Genomic DNA, 14438 nt, shown 5'->3' with positions numbered 1-14438 from the left:
CTTTGCACACTATTCCACTCCTATAAACAAATATTAATGAACAAATCCATGTGTTCACTGACCAAGTATTTACTGCATATTTAAAAGCCTCTAGGCTCTATTCTGGAAGAAAGGAAAGAAAGAAGGGAGAGATGGAGGAAAAAGGGAAGAGAGGAGAGAAGACAAGAAAGGAGAGGAAAAGAGAAGACAAGAGAGGAGGAGGAGGGGAATTGAGGGAAGGAAAGGAGAGAGGAGGACAGGAAAAGAGAGGAAAGGAGGAGAAAGAAGAAGCACAGAAGCAAGAACAACAAAACTCAAAAGAAGAAAATGAAGAATGGAGATAGCAGAAGTCCTTCAAATGCTGAACAGGTGGTGTCCTTTTTAAGTCATGTGTGGGAGACTAAAGAAAAGTCTCTGAACTATAGACAATGAAAATCTGAAAGTAGATATTCATAGGAAGTTAAAAAGAAAAGCATCTTTCTCAGTGAAAGCATCATGGTTGGGATCTAAACTGTCCTCCAATAGCTCTTATGTCCTCCAATAGCCTTCAAGGCAGCCATGTTCAAAGGTGAGGCCTTTGGGAAGTGATTGGATCACCAGTCTCTGACCTCATCAATGGATCAATCCATCTGAGAATTTGTAGCTTGATGGGTGATTGGGATGTGGTGAAACTCTAGGAAGGGGGCTCAGTTGGAGGAGGTCAGTCACTAGGGGTGAGTCTCTGAAGGATGGATTTTGTCCCTGGCTTCTTTCTGTCTTTTTTCCTGGCCATGTGCTCCACCACATGCTTCAGACCATGATGTTCTTTCTGCTTTACTACAGTCCTAAAAGCAATGGAGCCATGAATCTGTGAACCAAAATAAACTTTCTCCCTTGTAAGTTGTTTATCTTACGTGTTTTTTAATTGTGATGTGAAGTTAACACAACAAGGGCTGGGAAGATGGCTCAGTGGTAGAGCGCTTGCCTTGCATACATGAGGCTCTGGGTTCGATTCCTCAGCACCACATAAGCAAAAAGAAAAAAGCTGGAAGTGGTGCTGTGGCTCAAGCGGTAGAGCGCTAGCCTTGAGCTGAAGAGCTGAGGGACAGTGCCCAGGCCCAGAGTTCAGGCCCCATGACTGGACCCCCCCCCAAAAAAAAAAGCTAACACAACAAGTGGACTATAAATTAAGTAAAACCAGCCAGCAAAACAAAAAATATCTTACAGAAGAAAATTACAAGAAAATGTATTTACTGTTTGTGTGTGTGTGTGTGTGTGTGTGTGTGTGTGTGTGTGTGTACACTGGGCCTTCAATTCTGGGCAAGGTTATTTTGCTTTAGCTTCTTCATTCAAGGCTAAAGCTCTACAACTTAAGCCATACCTCCATTTCCAACTTTTTGCTGGTTAATTGGAGATAAGCCTTTCTTGCCCAGGCTGGCTTCAAACCATGATCCTTAGATCTCAGCCTCCTGAGTAGCTAGAATAACAAGCATGAGTGACCAGTACTCAGCTGAAATGTACTTATTATAACTTACCTTCTGGAGTTGGGGAAGGGCCATAGATTCTAGGAGAAAAGCAGCATTTTGGAACCTGGATGGACATAAATAGTGTATATGTAATAAATAATGCATTTATAATTAGCATATAACAAGTTTATTTATATGAATCAAGAGTGGTATAAGAAAGGATAGTATATATACATATATTTCCATATGTCAGTAATATAAGTAAAGCAATCTCACCTTCTTCAGAAATAAAATCGTATCACAGTATAATCATTTTGTTGCTGTCTGATGAAAGACCAGGCAGGTTATTTCAAGTTAATAAATATTTCTGTTTAGTACCCTCAAAACTGTCTTTACTTTTGGCTTTCAGCTTGATTATTGCTTTCTTGCAAAAGGAATATTGACTCAACAAGATGCTTCATTTCAGAGGATATCTGGGGATATGGGAAGAGCGAAAACTGATTTATGATATGTAATAAAGTTGGTGAAATGAGATATTAAGAGATTATATGTGAATGAAGGCAGAAGTGTGGTAGAAGTCACAAAGAGGTTGAATCTTGAAACTTAGATTTCTTCCTAACAGACATGCTATGTCTTTGATGAGATTGTCACCCAGGACTGGCTTGTTTCACTTAAGAGTAGATTTGAACCGAGGTTCTCAAGTGTAATATTACTTCCGCTCTTGTCCATGCCTTACTTCAAAGGTCTCCTAAGGGGACCAGCATAGGATCTATAGAGTCATTTTCTCTGAGGCAGGAGCAAGTATATGATCTTCCTGAACATTTTAGTACTGGCCAATTATCTACTGTTATCCTGTACTAACACACAGTTTAGGTACTAAAAAGAGAATCACTGTTTATTGACAATCAATACACTGAGCTAAAGGATGGGTCAAACACTATCATCATTCAGAGAGGAAAATAGCCCACTCCTTGAGGAATCTGAGAAGAGATAGCACCCATAAACCTGAAGGGGTTTAGAACGTGTTCTGGCCTGAAGGGGCTCCCACAATCCCACATGGGATGCATTTATCCAAAAATACATATTGAGCACAAAGAACTACTTTAGGTGCTTGGGCTGAGGAGTAACAAAGCAGACAAAATTCTACTGTAGTTGAATAAATGTGCCTTTCTTTTCCTTACATTTAAGTAAAACTTGAAAATAAAAATGTCCATTCTTTTATCTCCACAATCGTCAGTTATTCAGTCTCCTCTTGTGATCTGTCATGAATTTTGTTCTATTCTCTTCCATGTACAAACCAGGAAAGAAAGAAAGGAAAGGGAGGACTCATTCTCTCCCTTTAAGTCCTCAAAGTTGCATGTGGCACTTGCCCTAGAAGCATAGGTTAGAATCTAACAGCAAAGAAAGCTAGGAAACTTTGTATTTTTTCTAAGAATCCCATATTCCCAGAGGAAAATCAAGAAGCAAGCGGGGAAGAATAATTGCTGGAGATGAGAGGCAGGCTATACGGAGGCTACAGAAGTACAATAGCCCATTTGAATATTGTAGCATCTTTCAAGGACCATAGAAAAATTACCCATCAATACAGACAGATAGGTCATGGGAAGACAGACAACAGGAAAGCACACATCTAGCAAAACATGCTCTAAATGGTTCCATGGACTTTACTCAGCTCTTAGGCTGCACATTTACCACTTCTGCAAGGGAAGCATAAACTGGCTCAGGCATTTGATATGGTAAGCCTGATGAACTTGATACAAATGGAAGAGAAAGAACAAACAAAAACTAGTTGGCTTCAGGTCAATTAGTTCACTCAAGGTTAAAGCTCTACAAGTTAAGCCACACTTCCAGTTCCAGGTTCTTGCTTGGAAAAGCTTTCAACCAATTTTCATTGTACTTACTGAAGCACTATATTATAGAGCTCAGTATTCTACTGCCAGAATGTGTAAGGAGGGAAATATGCCATTCTAACACAGGCATTTTTGGAAGGTATGCTGAAACTAAGGACCAGCCTTAAGTAAATATTAAGATGAGCCCGTATTCATCCATCCTCATCTCATCATGGATGGAAGTGAGCCCAGTGTTAGCTTTCTACTACTGTAACAAATGCCTGGGTTGATCAATATAAAAGGAAATAATAAAAACAAAAACAAGCAAGCAAGCAGGAAGGAAAGAAGGAAGGAAGGAAGAAAGAAGGAAGGAAGAAAGAAGAAAGGAAGGAAAAGGAAGAAAGAAGGAAGGGAGGAAGGAAGGAAAGAAAGAAAGCAAGAAAGAAAGGAAAGAAGGAAGGAAGGAAGGAAGGAAGAAGGAAAGAAAGAAAGAAAGAAAGAAAGAAAGAAAGAAAGAAAGAAAGAAAGAAAAAAAGAAAGAAAGAAAGGAAGGAAGAAAGAAGAAAGAAAGAAAGAAAAATTGCCAAGTACCAGTGGTTTATGCCTATAATCCTAGCTTCTCAGCAGGCTGAGATCTGAGGATTGTGGTTCAAAGCCAGCCTGGGCAGGAAAGTTCATGAGACTCTTATCTCCAATTAACCAGCAGAAAACCAGAAGTTTAGCTCTGTCTCAAAATGGTAGAGAGCTAGCCTTGAGCAAAAAGAGATCAGGGACTTCAACTAGGCCCTAAGTTCAAGCCCCATGACTTACAAAAAAGAAACAATTTATTTTGGTTCAAGGTCCATACTGGGTTGATCCCAAGCAGAACACTGTAGCAGGACCTGTGTCACCTTCTGTGAACCAGGAAGCATGAGGAAGAGACCAGCATTCCACAGTCTCCATCAAGGGTATGTCTTTAATGGCTCAGGACTTCCCATTAAGCTCTAATGCTTCAATTTAAGATTCCAGCAATTCCCAATTGAGCCCCACAGTGGGGACTAACTCTTTAACACATGAGCCTTTTAGAGGCATTTCAGATTCAAACTATAACTTCTCTTTGGTTTCTCGTAGTCTTTCAATGGAGCTAATTAAATGATGGAAAATGTTACCCACATTAGAAACCTTCATCGAAACAAGAGAGAATCCTAAGAAAATCCTAAGAAACAAGAACCCCAGATTCTGATTCATATTCCATGGCTAATAAATAAGATTCCCCTCCCCCTTTATTCCCATACAGATTTTCAGGGGGTGAGAAGGTTTTAAATCTGAAGAATCTTTAGCAGTCCTTTAAAATCTAACTTCTTTCTGATCTGATACTCCTTTTGAACTGCCTTTCCACAGTCATATGCTTGGAACACTAGGTAGGCATGAATAGGAGTCCTGAAAACAGAGCGCAGTTTGCTGTCAAGTGAGTTTTGTGAACAGCATTCTCAGAACCCCACTTGGTGGAGTACAATATGAGTGGTCTTTTACAAACTGGCAGAAAGGTAAGTGAAAGAATATTTTAAACAGTTAGATCAATGTAAGTTCACTTTAGAGGACTGGAAAACTGAGGAGCTTTCCCATGGTGCCATGCATGAGTTGAGTTACTCCAGAGTCCTGGTCACCAAGCTAAGGGCAGTGTGTCAAGAGTTCAGTCAATGTTTGAGCAAGCTGGGACTTGGTTGATTATCTAGAGAAACTTATTTGTGTTTCTTCTGCCCCCACCTGCCTCCTCCACATCTGTTCTTCATTGTGAGCAATGTATCAGCACATTTTTTTTTTCAGAAGCGAAGGAAGAGAAAGGACATGTGTGGGGTTAGATCTCAAATCACTGTAATTACTTCTCATTACAACAGCTGTAAATGCAATGGATAATTTATGAAATAACAATGAATCTAATTGTTCTAAAAATTCCCATCTCGTTCTGATTATTGGTATTCTGAAGGGATCTTGAAATGTCCTTTTCACTTACCCTTGGCTTAATGTTATTTAGTCAAGTTTCACAAGCTCCAACAATTCCTTACTCTTGTGTGATATACTCTGAATAAAGTCGAGGCAGTGTCTGGAAGGATCAGTCAGCTCTCCGGGAACACATTTTATTTACCTTATTTTGGATACTTATACTTTTCTATGCACACCCCAAACCTGGAGAGTACTTGTTTTTGGCACCTACTAGTTAAGGTCCTGATGTTTTATTTGTTTATCTTTAGACAGCTGTATTTACTTCCATCGTGGCCAGTTTTGAGAAATGGATAGTCTATTGTCCAAGCATAAACATATTTTTGGTCTCAGTGAATGAAACTAACTTTCTTAGGAAGGAAAATGAGCTTCCTAGATATACTTTGGGGTTTAAATGTACTCTAAGCCAGCTCGAGTACCTTGAGTACCACTGCTCCTCCTTTGAAGCAAATAGATAGGCACATGAACATCTAACTGCTAGAGAAGGCCACCCTGCTCTGCCTGAGCAGAAGGTGGTCTGGTTGCAAATATGTAGGAACAGCAAACTGCTGCTGCTGCTGCTTAGGCAATAGAAAGGTGTGCTTGCCCAACTCAGAGAATACTAGAATGGAAGGACTCTGTGTGATGGTCAGTCTGTAGTTTAAGGCAGTGATCTGTAGAATCCCCTTTAGGATTCATCCTCCATGCCTCATCATTGCTGTTGCTTTATTTCATACTCTTAGTTTGAAGACATAGATTCATAAGAAAAATGCATTTAAAAATGAGAATGCAATTTGAATTTCTCATTAGGCAGGAAAGGGACCAAGGTCAAAGAGTTTGCGTTAATAAATGCAAAGGGCCAGCATTCACAAGTGGTTCAGGGCAGACCCGTAGGGACAGGAAAGGAACAACAGTGGCTCCGACAGCCCACACCAACCCTAGATATCTTCCTTCTTTTATCTGGGTCCTGTCTTTCCAGCCACAACTCTGGTCTAGGACATCTTTCCTAAGTGGTGCTTATTGAATTTATACAAGAAGCAGACATTGCCCCCACCCCCAAATAAAGAACATCTAGCATCAAAGGGTCACATAGTACTTATTGACTTTCTCCTTAATTTTGCTATCTTTGGGACAGATGTCCTTCAAGCATGGCTTGAAATGATGAGATCCTGGAGTACTGGGTCTCAGCTGGTTTCTGCTCTAGCTTCTTCCCCAGATGATCTTTACATACTAGTTCTTTAGGCTTCTCACACTGCAGTTTCCCAGCAGCTGATGGCAGGAACCCACCTACCCTCATCTCCATGCTACCAAGAAGAACTGTCACCTACAATGCTTGTTCACCTACATTGCCTCTCACCTACAATGCTTGTTCTGCTGCCTATAGGCTTTGAGATTTAGAACAAATTATCTCTCTGATAAGTGGCAATCATATTACCTCATATCATTATTGTAAGAATAAAATAACAATTTATTGATTCCAAAAGAATATGTAGGAATGAGGCAATACCACTCTTTCTGATGGAAGCATAGAATTCCATTTTGAATATCACATTTTCTTGATCCATTCATCCACTGAGGGGAGTCTGGGTTGATTCATATATCTTAGCTATGGGAAACAATGCTGCAATGAAATGGTTATGCTTTGGATAAATGTTCCATTCATACAGAAATGGAAAGACGTGGAAAAATTATATTAAGTGAAGTAAATCAGACCCAAAGAAACATAGGTGGCATGTGTTCTCTCATTTGTAATAATTAGAATGTGCCTATAAATCTACAAGTAACGTTAATGGATAATAAAAGACAAAAATTTACAATTGGGCATGATTAACTAAACAGGACTATAAACAGTCACACAGTATGACCAAAGGAAGATATTCCTAGGAGAGGATCACAAGGGCTTAATAGCTATGTGCATATGATTATATAAATTATATTTATTGAAATCAACTCCCAGAAATGGAAACAAGGGTTTTTTAAAAAAAATTGTGCTGTTTGTGGTTCTCTATTTTTCTTCTGTTTTTTTTTTTTTTTCCTTTTGCTGCTGGTTTTTATTTCTGTACCCTTTGTCTTATATATAAGTTTATCTGGTTGGGGAGGGGAAAGGGAAGTGCAGAAATGATGGGACAAAGGGCGAACCAATTTAGTAGTGATATTCACTACACATTATGTTGGAAATGAACTAAACAACCTTTGTGGGGCAGGGAGGTAGAAGAGGAAAACAAGTGACACTGTTCAAAAAGAAATGTACTCAATACTTGACTTATGTAACTGTAACTCCTCTGTACATTACTTTTACAACAATAAAAAATTTTTTTAAAAGAATACTTAGTAGTCTGGGCCCTTGATTAGCACTCTATTATAAGTGGCTTGGGTTGACATGTGTTGTTGAATGGTTGTTTGGGGCAACTTGTCTGGAAGGTAGTGAAGTCTGGGCTAGGGAATATTGTAATGAGGGAATCATCTTCCGGGAGGGTAACAAAATTTGGGCTTCAAACCATGTAGTCAGTCTAATTAGTGGTTGGTTTCAAATTAATGATCCATCTTGTCAGCTTGGGTAGAAATCTTCCCTCTTTACTGGAAATCTGGTAGGTGGCAGAAAAGAATCCAGATTAAAAAAAGAATAAAGGGATGGGAGGAGAGTGTGCCTCGAGCATTGCTCGGGCTGGGGCATACCTGAATCCTGAAAAGTACACCTGAACATAGGAGGAACTCTCATTTCCAGAATTTTCCACCATGCTCACTTTCCTATGATTCTTGGTCCTATTCCAGCTGTCTCAGTGCACCTTTATACAGGTGTGATCTCTGCCTGTCTGTGGAGGAAGACAATGGAATCTGAGAAGTCAACTGAGGTGAAGGCTGGGCTACTCAACAGAGTCTTAAACAAGAAAGAAAAAGGGAAAGGGAAAGCATGCATTCTTTCCCAGGAATCTCTGGGACTGCTTTGTCGGTGTGCTAAACATTGCCTGGGCATCTCAGCTACTGCTGGGCAGCTGTCTGTATTCCCTTAGTTCAGGTACAGGAAAGTCAGTCCTCGGTCAGTAAGGGAAATAGTCCTTACTTAAACTCGCCATTTGGCTTGATTTCTCTCCTTGAAACAAACCCTTCACAGCCTCAGTGTGGAGAATTCTCTAATTGAAACAGGTCATAACATGGGGAAAAAAATAAACAACTTTTGCAGTTCTTCCTTTCTTGTGGTCTACAAGTCAGTTCCAAGTCACTCACCTGCACATTAATTGGTGCCACTCTTTGCCAAGCAGGTAACAAGAGTACAGGGCATATTCTCATGGCCCATTAGCTGCCTAGAGCTTAATTAGAAGGTTCTGCAGGAAACCACAGCACTGTTTCCAGAATCCATACTGGCTCAGAAGAGGGATCCTTAAACAGCTTGTGTCAGGAGGCAGGAACATCCAGGGAAACTTCCCCGATTGACAGCACCCCAGTTGCTCTGAAGAGTTAGAAGTCTTGTTAATCAAGTGTTAGGTTGGCATCTTAGATTTCCCAGAATTGCTTAGTGGACGTATTTTTCTCTCAATCTGGAATGGTGGCAATAAGACTCAACAAGGTCAGCCCAGTTAAATACATCCTCGCTTCCACAGTTCCGCTGGGACCCAGTTCAAGTCCTTCCATACTGCTAAGCTTCTCAACTATAGATGATAGAACTCATATGTCTTCTCTTGGGAATTATTTGAAGCCAGATAGTTAGGTTTTTTTCCCCATATACTTTTTGATCACTCACAAGTATGTTCTGCATGCCAATTATTTTTTTGCCTCAATTCATCTGAGAGTAGAATTTATGTGTGTGTAGGGGGAGGGGAGTAGTTACCAATGATCTCTCTTGTGCATGTCCTTGTGGTTGCTGAGTTAGGAAGACTTAGCTAGATCGGGGTCTGGTATTCACAATATGACTTTGTGTAAATTACCTGATCTCCTTGACCCATTTCTTGATCCATATTGTAGTAGCAGTAGGCTTTATCTCATGGAATCATTGGCATGATTAAATGAGGCGTGAGGTCTGTGTGCTTAGCACAGGACTGGAGCTGCCACATGTCCTTGAGATAAGTTTTATTGAAGGTTTAAAAGAGACATGTGCTCAGGCTGGGAAGGTGGCTCAGTGGTAGAGCGCTTGCCTTGCATGCCTGAGGCCCTGAGTTCGATTCCTCAGCACCACATAAGCAAAAAGAAAAAAGCCGGAAGTGGCGCTGTGGCTCAAGTGGTAGAGCGCTAGCCTTGAGCTGAAGAGCTGAGGGACAGTGCCCAGGCCCAGAGTTCAGGCCCTACAACCAGACCCCCCCCTCAAAAATAGACATGTACTTTCATCTGATTCCATCCCTCATTTCTACCTGTCTACCTATTTGACCAAGTAATTTGCCTCCCCCTTCCTTCTTTTCTCTTTTATTTTATTGCATAGATTTTATTATTAAATACTGAAAAAACAGAAGAATATCAATTATTCACAAGGGATAAAGACAAATGATATGAACATTTGAGATAAATTTTTAAGAAAGAAACAAAATGGAAATAAACATGTACTATTCTGTCCATAAGGAGAAATCGTGGATTAAACCTCTGGCATTGTCGTAGGGAATTCACATTTCTCTAAGCAAAGTAATAAGGGAAGAGAAATAGAAAATTGATTTCTCACAAATGGAAAGTTTAACCATCTCCTCCTTTATAAACAGCCACAAGACCTCTCTCCAGTGCTTACATAACCTGGGTTATTTGTTCAAGTTATCTCAGAGTAAAACTTTTTTATTTTTAATCAAAACTGGTAGTGATAGAATTTGGGATTAGACATAGGATGCTGCTGCATTTCTCTCTCAATATTATTAATGTGTGCTAACTTCATAGGCATTGAAATGTGGGAACCAACTCCATAACAAAATGGGCACTGGAGAAAAGGAAGATGTGGTTTTAGTTGCCCCGATTGAGTGCATGACGCAAGGCCAAGGAGAGTACCATGTAGATGCTTCAGGAAGCAAGACCACAATGAGCAAGTAGAAGTTACAGAGGCAGGTGTCAGCTCCAGATAGGAGAGAATTTCACAGCAGAACAAGATACCCTGTGGGTTGGTGATCATCACTAGCCCACTGGAAGCATTCAAGTTCATAGTGAATGGTCATCACCAATGATTAGCCTGGGAATGTGATGTTTTCCACTTGATTCTTAAGTTCTGTCCATGCCTAGACTAGAGGCTGTAAATTAGGGAGAGGTAGGATGTGGAGGTAGCTGTCTTCAAGACTGGGTCACTGTCTGTCCATCAAACCAGGCATCTTTCTGTACTTACTCATCTGGTCAGTTCATTTTTCTCAACTATTTAGATGTTTCTGAGCCCACTGAAACTTTTCAAATTTGCCTTCTACTTGGTTAGGCATATCCTTTCCAATGGGTGATGCAATACCTTATTATATCTGGCTTTTCTATAGACCTTTATCAAATTAGGATGTGATCCTTACAGTATTCTAGGCTTTTTTGTTGCTGTTAGTCATGGGGCTTGAACTCAAGGCCTGAACACTGTGCCTGAGCTTTTTTGGTCGTTTCCCATTTTCTGGTGGTTAATTGGAGATAAGAGTCTCATGCAGAAGCTCTTCAGTTTGATGTGATCCCATTTGTCCAGTCTTTCTTTGGTTTGTTGTGATTCTGGATGCTTTACTTAGAAAATTTCTAACCATGGTTAGAAGGTCTAGTGTTTCCCCTACCCATTCCTGTAATATTTTCACAGTATCCAGACTTACATTGAGGTCTTTGATCCATTTAGAATCGGTTCTGGTTCAGGGTGATATATGAGGATCTAGCTTCAGTTTTCTGCACAAGTGTAGTCAATTTTGCCAGTACCATTTGTTGAAGAGCCTGTCTTTCTTCCAACCTGTGTTTTGGCTCCCTATCAAATATTAGGTACTTACTATATGTTTTGGGGTTATTTCTGGATCAAGAAAATGTGGTAATGTGTGTGTGTGTGTGCACGTGTGTGTGTGTCTGTGTGTGTAATAGGATTCTACTTATCTCTCAGAAAGAATAGAATTCTACTTGTTTCTCAGAAAGAATAGAATTCTACTCATCTCTCAGAAGGAATGATATTGTACCATTCATAAGGAAATGAAAGATTTGGAAAAAAATTATACTGAGTAAAGTAAGTCAAATCCAAAGAACCATAGGTTACAATGTGCCTATAAATCTACAAGAAAACACTAAATGATATATATATTATATCTATATTTTATTATAAGTACTTAAAAAACTCCCTGAAAGATTCAAATTTGAATTATTTTGTTAATATTTACTTAATTTGATCTTTTCTATTCCACTCGTGTCTAAGAACATTTCCCTCATACATGATTAGACATACGTTAAACTTATCCCCTTTGCATATGTACAAAATAAGTGGATAATACAGAATATGTGAATATAGAGGTACCCTACTATCATCTATTTAATATTCAGACAGTGACACCAACCCTAAGAAGCAGGAGCTACAGCGAGAAAAGTGGGAGAGGAGCCATTTGCCAAGCAAAAGCCTCTCTCGGCGCTCCATAAGCAAGGAAAGATGGGTGGAGACTCTGGTTGTGGCTGACACGAAGATGGTTGAATATCACGGGGGTGAGAATGTGGAGTCCTACATCCTAACCATCATGAACATGGTATGTGGAGACTATATGGGGGAGGGCAGCTGGTGAAGAAATCTCATGGAGATTCTCTCATGTATATATATATATATATATATTTAAAATTAGCTGTTGGTGGCTTGTACTTCTATTCCCAGCACTACGGATCCTGGGAAAATTGCAAATTCAAGGCCAACCTGGGCTTCATAGTAAGGCCCTGGTTCAAAACCAGGAAACAAGTAGGGCAAGAGGAGGAAAGTAAGTGTTTTGTCTTTTTAACACATAGAAACGTAGATGTACATTCGCACCTATATGAGTCTGTGAGTCTGTTCCCTGCCTAACAGTGGCAAGACCAATTAGTCTGTCTTTAAAGATGTAAATCCAGGGGAAATTTGGTAATTTGTCATTTGCTATTTTTATCAGGTATTTAGTAAGTGAGGCATTACCAGCTGATATTAGTATACCAACAAGTACATGGAGACAAAAGAATAGAATATGATTCTAGAATTTCAGTCTCTAATTTCTAGAAGTGAAACCTCTAATTTCAAGGTTCTTTTTGGTGTTGTTGATATGTTTTACCATCCCAGAGAGGGTGCTTAACTTGTTGTGATGGGAAAAGGTACTTTCTTGAATAACTAATCATGAAAAGGAAAGACCCTAGGGAAAGGGTCAAAGAGAAGCTAGAGAAAGGGTCAAAGAAAAGAAAGGCATCAATGCTCACACTGCAGTCAATCATCATGAATGAGTCTTTAAATCTTATGTGGCTTGAGATTCGCTCTTCTTTGGATCACACAGAAGAATTTGTGCACTAGAAAACAATGTTTAAGTATGTTACAACCCATTATTTTCCTTGGGCATAGATATATGGTATATTCATGTCAAGCTAATAATTTTCTGTGTTTGATTCCAGGTCACTGGATTGTTTCATAACCCAAGCATTGGTAATGCGATTCACATTGTTGTGGTTCGGCTCATCCTCCTTGAAGAAGAGGAGGTAAGGAACAATTTTCCCTTTTCTCCAGTCTTTGGGTCAATATTTCACATTTCTTATTTTTTAGGAGAGCTCTTGATAAACATGAAAGAGCTCTCCAAATAGATGTTTAGAATCCCAGTGTGAAGGAAGATACTATTTCTGTGTTATTTTCTTGGGAGTCTATCCATAATGAGTGAGAACTGGAGAATGTTTCCAAAATATACATCATTGAAACCATCTGATTTTCATTGCAGCTGGCATTGTCAAAACAAGGCTTACATAGAGAGGTCACTAAGAATGTCTCCCAGTGGAAATAAAGTAACCTTATTCTCACTTTTCCCAACTATATATGTGCTGAGATTTCCAATTGATACCTGAAGCCCAGATCTCAGGTCTCTTCCTAGAGCTTCCAGCTCATGTTCATATGCTTACTTGGTAGCCTGAGTTGGATGTATCATAGAATTCACTCAGTCTTGAAACCTTAAATCCAAAGTGGAATTCTTGATTACTTCCTTTTGTATCATCTCAAGTTTTCCTTCCATTCTTATTGTATTCATTTCTGTAAGTACTACTAATCTACTATTAATTTAACCAGTTGTGTCAATATAGGAGTCATTCTTGATTTTTTTCTCATATCTTTCAAATTCAGCATTGGTCCTGGCCCACTGTTTATTGTCTCTTCAGTCATTTCCTTGGTGTAGGTCTTACCATATTGCAGCAACCTTCCCAGTGCTTTTCCTATTTTTCAGCTTTGCCTCCAAAATTCACTGTCTATGAATCATTATTTAAACTATAGATATAGTGGATCACCTTAAATAGAAAGCTTCTCAACTATGAAAACAATAATAAAACTTTAATAGCATTCTGTTTCTTTTATAATAAACTTAAATTTCTCTTGAGTCAGGAGAGGTTTTCATGATGTTACATGAGACATGATGACATTGTTTTCATGATGTTGTTCCCATTAACTTTGGCAGTCTTTCCTTGCTCTCTGGTCTTCTCTATTCAGAATTCAGATTTTTTAAATGTCATATATAGAGACCGGCAACAGCAAAACAAAACTGATGTGAGTGGAAGTGGCAGCTTTTGATTGGCTACCATTTCTCTTGTCTCCAGTTTAATAATTTCCTTTCTATCACAAGATTACTCTTTCTCCCACTGTGGTCCAAAATCAGCAATGTGTTCATTGTCCTTCATATACTAAGTGCCAGATTTAACACAAAATCAGTGCTCATGTAGGTGTCTCTACTTGGGATGGGATAGCCTTCCTCACCTACTGACTCTTTCTTCTCCAAAACCTTTCCTATACCGGATATATATATATATATATATATATATATATATATATATATATATATATACTTTATACTCATGACAATTTCTTTTTCATTTCTCTGCTTTTGTCAGTAGATGCCAGGTTCTTCAGAGAGTAGATCGGGTATTGCATATCAGAAGAACTGATAAGGTTCTTGAGAGATTGTGTGGGCAGGACAAGCTTTCCTCTGGAAAACTCTGGATGATACGAATAGACAAATGAGATGGAGAGGAAGGCATTAGAGAGAGGAAGGCATTAGAGAGGTCCCCTGGGGGCTCTGGAAAGGGATGTGTGGTAGGGAATTCCTAGGCAGATTACTGGGGTAGGTCTCCACCA

At 39.4% G+C, this 14438-nt stretch overlaps 1 protein-coding gene across 1 annotated transcript in view; it reads left to right on the top strand.

Annotated features, from left to right (window-relative positions):
• Adamts12 (ADAM metallopeptidase with thrombospondin type 1 motif 12) overlaps positions 1-14438 on the top strand; it is a 237724-nt gene that overhangs the window by 104477 nt on the left and 118809 nt on the right. The window contains exons 4-5 of the mRNA XM_042690638.1: positions 11654-11850; positions 12725-12808. Of these exons, the coding sequence (XP_042546572.1) occupies positions 11654-11850; positions 12725-12808 (281 nt within the window). The remainder of the gene's footprint in view (positions 1-11653; positions 11851-12724; positions 12809-14438) is intronic.

Source organism: Dipodomys spectabilis, unplaced genomic scaffold (genome assembly GCF_019054845.1).
Source record: "Dipodomys spectabilis isolate Male_0828 unplaced genomic scaffold, ASM1905484v1 ptg000138l, whole genome shotgun sequence".
NCBI classification, from domain to species: domain Eukaryota; kingdom Metazoa; phylum Chordata; class Mammalia; order Rodentia; family Heteromyidae; genus Dipodomys; species Dipodomys spectabilis.
The sequence above is the reverse complement of the archived record's forward strand: the minus strand, read 5'-3'. Positions and strand labels throughout refer to the sequence as shown.